The sequence below is a fragment of the Candoia aspera genome, chromosome 3 (genome assembly GCF_035149785.1).
Source record: "Candoia aspera isolate rCanAsp1 chromosome 3, rCanAsp1.hap2, whole genome shotgun sequence".
NCBI lineage: Eukaryota > Metazoa > Chordata > Lepidosauria > Squamata > Boidae > Candoia > Candoia aspera.
Window position 1 is genome coordinate 166,907,737 of NC_086155.1, and position 8,445 is coordinate 166,916,181.

Below are 8,445 nucleotides of genomic sequence, written 5' to 3' on the forward strand. Positions count from 1 at the left end.
TTGGCTTAACTAAGTAGTATCTTCATACTAATTACTGTCTTTCCTTTGGCATTTTTTTCTCGCCTAACAGTTTTATGTAAAATCTCTTGTTAGGTATCCTTTCACTGTATCCTTTCAATAAAGTGCAGCTTGATCTTAACAAAAGGGAGTTGCTAATAAAAACAGTAACAGAGGGAAGAGTAGCAGAGGCATATTGTTCACTAAGCTGTACATATAAATACTCCACTGTGTGTTGGCCCACTGTAGACCTAAAATGGCTGTATTGCAGGATGTTGTTGCCTGGTGACCAAGAGTACATTTCCTATACCACAGAGGGATGTGAAGACTAGAAGACAGATTAGCTCCTATTGCTCTGAGAAGACTAAGATACTAAAATGAATTAATCCTGAAATCAACACACTAAATACTCCCCTCCTGTGCATGGTAATAAAACTGAATGTGGTCCTGTGATCCTCAGATTTTCATTAGGCATACAACAACCAAATAAGAAGACAACTTCGAGCAAGCTTAGTTTTATTCACTGCCCATGCCATTAATAAGATTAAAATCCTGCTTATGTAAAACAGCAACTTATTCTTGCTTCAATGAAGTCATAGCTGCTTCTCTAGTCTATCTGGTGCAAACTCCCACCTGCTATCAGTGTCTTTTTCTTTCATTAGAATCAAGTAGTTAATTAGCCCCAGCCTGTCCTCTTCCCTTCTCTCGCCTTTAATGCAGCAGTAATGATGTCTAATTGCCAGCAGCAGTGGATTATAGAACCTACAGGAGCAAATCATTCTGGTTGATAGCAAACCACAGCAACACACCTTAAAGCTTCAAGGAGAAAACAATTCTGGAAAAAATTGATTTTTTTGAAGTTTTGTCGAACCAATGATTTTGGAATTTAAAATCTCTGAAAATGCCTAAATAATAAGAATTATGACTGATTAATTTTATATTTAAATGATTTTTTGGTACATATAATGGCTTTTGAAGTTGTGAAAAAAAGTTACTGGGCTGGAAGTTACTCTCTGTGCATCATAAATATTAGTAGAAGCAGTTAATAATACAATTAAAATTTAACAAATAGTGCACATACAAATGATTAAACTCTTCTATGCTACTGTAGATTGCTGAAATGAATGAGGTGGTAAATTGCTAAGCAGGCTAAAACATCTGTCCATGGTGCTAGTGTATAAAGTTGAATGGCTTTATACATATTTTATGAAAAACTTAAACTTCTCTCTGAAGTCAACCAGCAATAAACAGCAATATGGCCAAGGCTATCCTGCTTTTTTTTCAAGTGGGGCCAAAATATGTCCTGTGTTTCCATAGGATGTTACTGTATTTTATTTAAATCTAAAAGAAACTATTTTAATTTTTTCTTCTACCTTGGTCTGAAGCAGGACCAAAGTATGAAATTGTCCTTGACCACATCTTGTGCCTAGAGAGATGGTTTCAAGGGAGGGGTTCAGTAGTATTTCTGTAAATAACTGTAGACCATGTTACAGACATTGATTTAGTAAAAGACATCAATATAAAGTTATATTTAGTCTTAGCAATATTTTAAGTAAAATATTTGAAATCCATTAAACTTTATCTTTAAATTGTAAGCCACCTTTTCAGGTCAAAGTCCTCCTAATAAAATATAAATAAAACCAAACAAACTGAAATGAGGCACAAATTAAGAGCAATACAATTAGACACCAGATCAAAGATAAAGCTTGTTTGACATATGGCTTGGAAAAATAGATCAATAGGATTTTTCTTAAAAGCTGGCAGGTGGATCCATAAGTATGGAAACAACATGAAAAAGATTGTCTCTCCTCTGTTAATCTACAGACTACAAAGCAGAGCAAGAACCTCTTTTCCTGACTTTGCAATATAAGCAAGTTACCACTTGTAAAAGCACATTTTGGAGGATCTGGGTTCCAACCATTTAAGGCTCAAAGGTGAGAATCAGCACTTTAAATTGGGGCCCAGAAATGTTCTGATAGCTAGTATATCTGCTACAGTACAGAAGTAACATATTCTGACTACTGCATCAAATCTCAAGCAGCTGCATTTTTCAGATGCTGAAATTTCTGGACAATCATCAAAGTAAGTCCTACTTGCAGCTGATTACAGTAGTCTAATTCAGATGCCACTTCTGCATCCTCTGCAGGTAGAACCACAAATACTAGCCTAAGTTAGTAAAAAGCATTCTTGGTACTGGGTAAAACTGAACTTCTCCAGCTTGAGTATTCCATTGATTTACATAAAGTAGAGGCATGTAAATGTAGACAGATCCTGAATCCAGTTTTCAAAATTGAAGATTTTATCTGGTGAAGGGATGATGTGCCATAGTAGAAAGTAATGCAATCTGGAGATAATTCAGAGTTCTGTCCTACATGACATGCAAGTTTCTGCATTGCACTGTGGTCACTGAATGTACAGTAATACCAAATATTATGAGAAGTTTTATGAAAATGTTATCAATGTATATTGTGCTGATCATTTCCAAGACTGTGGAATCTATCCAGTATATATGCTGACCTGGGAGAAAGCTCCATTGATCTTTGAATAAACATGGATAGGATCACACTACAGACATTTAAAAGACTATGTAAAAATGTATCTTATAGTTGTTGCTTTGCTAATTCAAGCAAACAAGTAATATCAAGAGAAATTCTAGCTAGGTAATCGGAAACAGAATCCAAAAGAATTGAGTTATTCAAACTTGTAAAGCAGCACAGTTGAAACAGAATAGTTAATACACATAAAGCCCAAAATACTACTTATTTTGCTAAATTTTGTTATATTGTAAAAAAGGAATCAAAAATAGATTTCTTCTTTTCCTTCTCACTGAGTTGCTTCTTTTCTCAAAATGAGTTTTATGCTTCATTTTGAGTTATTTTGAGAGGCGCACAAGGTGCCATCCACAAACCTTTATTTAAAAAAAAAATAGGAAACTATGTATTTTACTATTTTCCATACTTTAATTTTATGATAATAAAAGCTTTTCAGATGTTTATAGTGAATATAACTATTACAAAACCGGGTATAATCAAATAGGATTACAGAAAATAATTTTTGGTGAATTGTCCCAAATCCACAAAACTTTCATATCACATGACAGTAAATAACTTTAACCCTCAGACAAACTAAACAATGAACAGTGCCTTAAGTGACCTATTTTGTAGTCTAATTTCTCATTTTAAGTCATTTAATATACTTATTCTTTTGTAAATCAGATAGATAGATAGACAGACAGACAGACAGATATGCATATAAAAGTATTGATATGTTACTGCAGAGTCAATTAGGCATAGGATTCTGGCATTTTCCCCTGCATACTTCCACTACATCTTAATGCTTCGTATCAAAACCTTTTCCCTTGTCAATCAGGAAAAAAACAAAAACAAATCCTTTCCCAGCTTGATTGCTCTGAACAAACCCCGAATCCTAATATCAAGTATAAAAGTGGGTTTACTGTGCGTGGTGAAATGGGCCAGCAGAGAGGCTCAAAAAGCAAGAAATACCGAAAGGAGAGAGCAAACCTACTTGTAACCAACAGTTTCCATCTTCTGAAATAGGAAATGCTGTCTCCTGTCACCGCCACAGCCCGGCATCCTGGCCCTGAGTCCGCCCTGAGATTGCACGCCTCCATCTCTGCAAGGCTCCCAACACTTCTGGGCTGGATCGACTGAGAGCGAGTGAGCGCGCGACAGACCAATTCCCCCATTCGGTCGTGTGCGAGCCTGTGGCTCTTTTGTTGATCACCCTGCCCTCCGCTTCTACAGGCAACCAGCCAGGCACGTCCCTACCGCTCAGGGGATAAGAGCTAACAATGAAAGGGGAGAGCTGATGTTCAAGGGAAACCCCAAATCACCAACCAGTTGGTGTGGTGCCAGTAAGGATCGACTGTGCCCTGCCGATCGGAAATAGTCTTATGGGTAGCGCATAGCTACAGGACTCAGCAACACACACACACTCACGTCCCTTTTAGTTGAGGGGACGAAATAAGATTTTCCTTTTCCTCTTTCCGCTCCTCCCCCCCCCCAAGAAGAAGGGAAAGAAAGGAACCAGAGAGACTTCGTAGAGGGGTGTGTTTTGTGCACTTGCAACGTAAAAGCAAGGAAGGATCACAAAGCCCTGAGCAGTGGAGAAGGTGCCAGGCAAACGCAACATGGGCGGGGGGGTGGGGGAGGAAGCGATTTCAAAAAGGAGGAGGGAGGAGAGAGAACAGCCTGAGCCAACTCGGGGGTGGAGGTGGCAGCTATGTGGCGGCGGCGGCGGTTCCCTACTTTTCCTCCCTGATGTGGCTAAATAACAAGGCAGACAATTTCTCTACTAACCGTGGTCTTGACCGGCACGTACAGCACTTGCATCCCTCCGCCACCAGCAGCACCACCACCACCACTGACCTCGTCCGGACTGCCGAGCTGGAAGCCTTTGGATTTGACCCAGAATTTAAATTTGGCATTATCCGTGGAGCTCGTCTCGGAGCCGTTCAGGAGCTGGACAATCCGTTCGTATTTTTTACGGGTCACCGTCTTGGTTTTGCCCGAGTCCCCGTAAGTCCTGAGGCACCAGTCCTGAAACTGGCGAAACATGTCCCGGTCGCCGCTCTCCATAATCCGCCCTGAGAGACACGCGCAGCCCAAGCGGACCCGGGGACGGATTTCCCACACCGCCGGAGCACCTGTTCACCCCGGGTTCATGGAAAACGAAGATTCCGCCGCCAGGATCCAGTGAGAGAGAGGAGGTCCCCGGCAATCACCCAGTCACCGTAGAGGGAGCTGCTTTCCGGGGGCTTGCGAACAGTTCTATAGTGGCTCGCCCCGGGGTCCGATCATCCCCCAACTTGCTGTCCCCCTTCTCATACAAACCAGGCAAGCAGATCTGATCTGGCAGGGTTGCCTTCTCTTCCCCGCCTCCGGTACGCGAGCGTCCCTTCGATGTTGTGCCAGGCAGGACTATCCCAGCCTCTCCAGCAGCGCCTCTTCCCCAGAGGATTGTGCCTCTATGGCACTGAAGACATGGCCCCTGAGTAGGTCGAAGCCAAAAGGAAGGCGAAATAATAATAATAACAACAACAACAATAATAATAATAATATCATGGAGTCGGATTCTTCTCTCCTGGGCATCAGCTTCAGCCCGGATGGTGCAGGTTGGGGGTGGGGGGAGAGAGTAAAGCCCACCCTCCACCCCCAGTCAGCCAACCCTCGGCTGTCTTCCTGCGTCTGTCCTGGAGGACTCCGTTTCTCCCAGAAGCAGGCTGTTTGTGCAGGATGGAGGAAAGCGCTGAAGGGCAACCTGGCCTTTCTGCCCCCTTTTATTCCATCCTAAACCTCCGTATTTTGAGTGTGAAGCTCTTGGTGGGATAAAAAGTTATTTCCAGCTGACGAAATACAGGGCGCATTGGGGAGAAAAACCTCGACACCGCAGGCCACTTTAATCTTGCTTGGGGGTTTTTTACCTCACTAAACTGTTTTTGTTTCCTCTCCTAATCTGAAAATATCAAATTTGGTATGAGACTGAAGGAGGCCGAGTTCAATCCGAGAAGGACGTTGGCCAGTGAGTGGCGGCTGTCGGTCGGGCTGCGCTTGCAACGACGGTGCTCGTCTACGGAGGACTCGCCCAGTCTGGGCTATCCTGGGGTCTCCCTCAGCTTCCAGGCGTTCGAGGAAGTTTGGCGTCCGGATGCTTAAGCAGAACCATCGCCCCTGCTGCCTCCCCTCCGCCAAGTGGCCCTATTATTGTCCCTTCCTTTGCCGCCGCTTCAGTTCCAGCTTGAGATTCCAGACGTCTTTGGGGCAGGCCACCGAGACTTCCCTCCTCCTCCTCCTCGGAGCCAAACGGCTAGTGCCGCCCCGCGACCCTCCAAGCAGGCGAAGGCAGGCGGCCGCTGCTCCATTCAACACCTATTCGCGCCCCGGGAAAGGGAGTTCCCATCCTCCTCCTCCTCCTCTCTGCCGCGCGAGCCTAGACACACTCCCACTCTGTCTCTCTATCTGCGCCTTCTCTCTCATGGCTTTCGGACCCGTCCAGTTCTAGCTCCTCTCTCGGGCCGCTACTCAGCCCAGCTCTCCCTTTCAGACTCTCCTCGGGCTCGTGGGGGTAAGAGGAAGTCTCATAATGGCTTTTCCTGTCCCGTCTCCTTCTCCCCCGGCGCCTCTTCCTCCATCCGAAAGGCAGCAGCACCCTGAGATAAATGGCTGGCCTGGCACCTTGCGCGCGCCGCGCCTCTGTCTTGTCCCAGGAAGGCACTTGCAAAACGGTCAGTACCCGCCCGCCTCCCCAGCCTCCTCCTCCCCTTCGCTCTCCCTCTCTCCCCTCCCGCCTGCCTCCTCCCCCGCCTGCCTCCCCGCCAGCCGCTCTTCGTTCAGTGGCTCTACTGGTAGGTCTCGCGGCGCAAGAACCGGGACTGACAGCCGGCAACGCAAGCTGAGCGCGAGCAAAGCTCCTTGCTAAACCCCCCTCTCGCTCTCTTGGCCCCCTCCCCACTCGTCGCCCGCTCTCCTCTGATTGGTCAGTGGGACAAAAGTTTCTGTGGAGACGGCTGAGCGGCAACGTGACGGACAGAATTGTCCCATTTAGGGATGCTGGGCAATGCGCATGCTGCAGGCAGGCGGCTGCAGGTTAGAGAGCGCCGCGAAGGCGAGGCTGGTCTGAGCCACAGACGGCAAGGTGGCGCAGGGGAGGGGGGAGAAGGAAGAGGAGGAGGAGGCTCATCCTCTCCGCCACAGCCAGGTGGGGGGAAGGGGGAGGGGCGTGTGCGGGGAGCGTTTCCATGGAGACTTCTTCTGGTCTAGCCTAGCCCTCTCTCTCCCTCCTCCCCTTCTTCCCTCCCATAAGATCAGCTGACACATCATTAGCTTAGGACCTAATTATTGCTTATTGGAGCAACACTTGAGCGAGAGGGCCAGCTGCAGGAGGCAGCGCAAGCGAGGGAGGGAAGTAGTTCCACCCTCTCCGAGTCCTGGGAGCTAAGAGTCCCGAGAGGGTTCTCCTTAACTTTCAGGGTTCCAGGCAGCCACAACCACCACCGCCTGGTGCTGCTCCCTTCACACACATCCTGCATAATGGTTTTTTGGGGGGAGGGGCAGGTGGAGTTAATGGCAGTGAGGACCAGATGATGCCTTTCCAAAATACCTTCTCTCTAGTTTGAGGGCATGGAGGGTTGCTGCTTCCTGAAGCCATGAAGGCCTGCCTTTGCAAGGCAGGGCAAGAGGCTTCCTCTTCAAATGGACCTTGAGTTTCTTTTCGTTCAAGTAAATTACTTAATGAACCATGGTTATAGTTGCTGATAGCTGAAGAAAATATCTTCATGGGTGTGGGGAAAAGAACTCCCCCTGCATTTCATGAACGTTTCTTAGATGTCCCCTGGTAAGTGAGGGGAAGCTCCAAAGAAAATTCCATCTTGAAGCTGCTTAGAGATGCAATTCTTGTTCTATAAAGAAGTTTCCATATGTGCAGCTCAATGCAATGTTTTAGAAGTAAAAAAATTATATTGGCTTGAATGGTTTTTAAAAGGGTAGCTGTCCTAGACTGTGGCAGTAGAAGTCAAAGTAGTTTTGTGGCATCTTAAGGATTAACAAATGTAGGTAAAGATAAAGGTTTCCCTTGACATTAAGTCCAGTCATGTCCGACTCCAGGGGGCGGTGCTCATCTCCATTTCAAAGCCGAAGAGCCGGCGTTTGTCCATAGACACTTCCGTGGTCATGTGGCCGGCATGACTACACGGAACGCCGTTACCTGCCCGCCGAAGCGGTACGTATTAATCTACTCACATTTGCATGTTTTCGAACTGCTAGGTTGGCAGGATTAACAAATGTACCATAGCATAAACTTTTGATCTACAAATACTTACCTCATAATGGAGTTACTAGTGTTTACAGGCCCCCAAGACTAAGAAGTCACAAAAGTAATGTTCATAAAAGAGGAAAAGATGAGGCAATTCTATGTTATGATTGGGTGGAAAAATAATAGGATACTTCAGGGAGATCATATTTTGCTTAGTTTACAGGTGACAAATATGTAGACAACAATAACTTACTCAAGGACTTGCCATTGGATTAAATGAATCATTATCCCAGGACCATACTTTAGACCGTATCTAAAGATTTGGTCTATATAGCACTCTCATGGGGAGACGAGTGGTGCTGCAGGTTAAACTGCTGAGCTGCTGAGCTTGCCGATTGGAAGGTTGGTGGTTCGAATCCGCATGACGGGGTGAACTCCCATTGCTAGTCCCAGCTCCTGCCAACCTAGTAGTTCGAAAACATGCAAATGTGAGTAGATTAATAGGTAACATGACCACGGAAGTGTCTATGGACAAACGCCGGCTCTTCGGCTTTGAAACGGAGATGAGCCCCCTAGAGTCGAACATGACTGGACTTAGTGTCAAGGGAAACCTTTACCTTTACCTTAGAGATTTGGTCTATATAGCACTCTCATGTACTTCCTGTATCATTAAGTATA

General features: G+C 45.6%; 1 protein-coding gene across 2 annotated transcripts in view; it reads right to left on the bottom strand.

The window, feature by feature from the left end:
* NOL4 (nucleolar protein 4) overlaps positions 1-6,155 on the bottom strand; it is a 137,572-nt gene extending 131,417 nt beyond the window's left edge. For both annotated transcript variants that reach the window (XM_063299240.1, XM_063299241.1), the window contains exon 1: positions 4,317-6,155. In XM_063299240.1, coding sequence (XP_063155310.1) covers positions 4,317-4,595 — 279 coding nt within the window. In that variant the 5' untranslated portion in view covers positions 4,596-6,155. The remainder of the gene's footprint in view (positions 1-4,316) is intronic.
* Between the last annotated feature and the right edge of the window lie 2,290 nt (positions 6,156-8,445).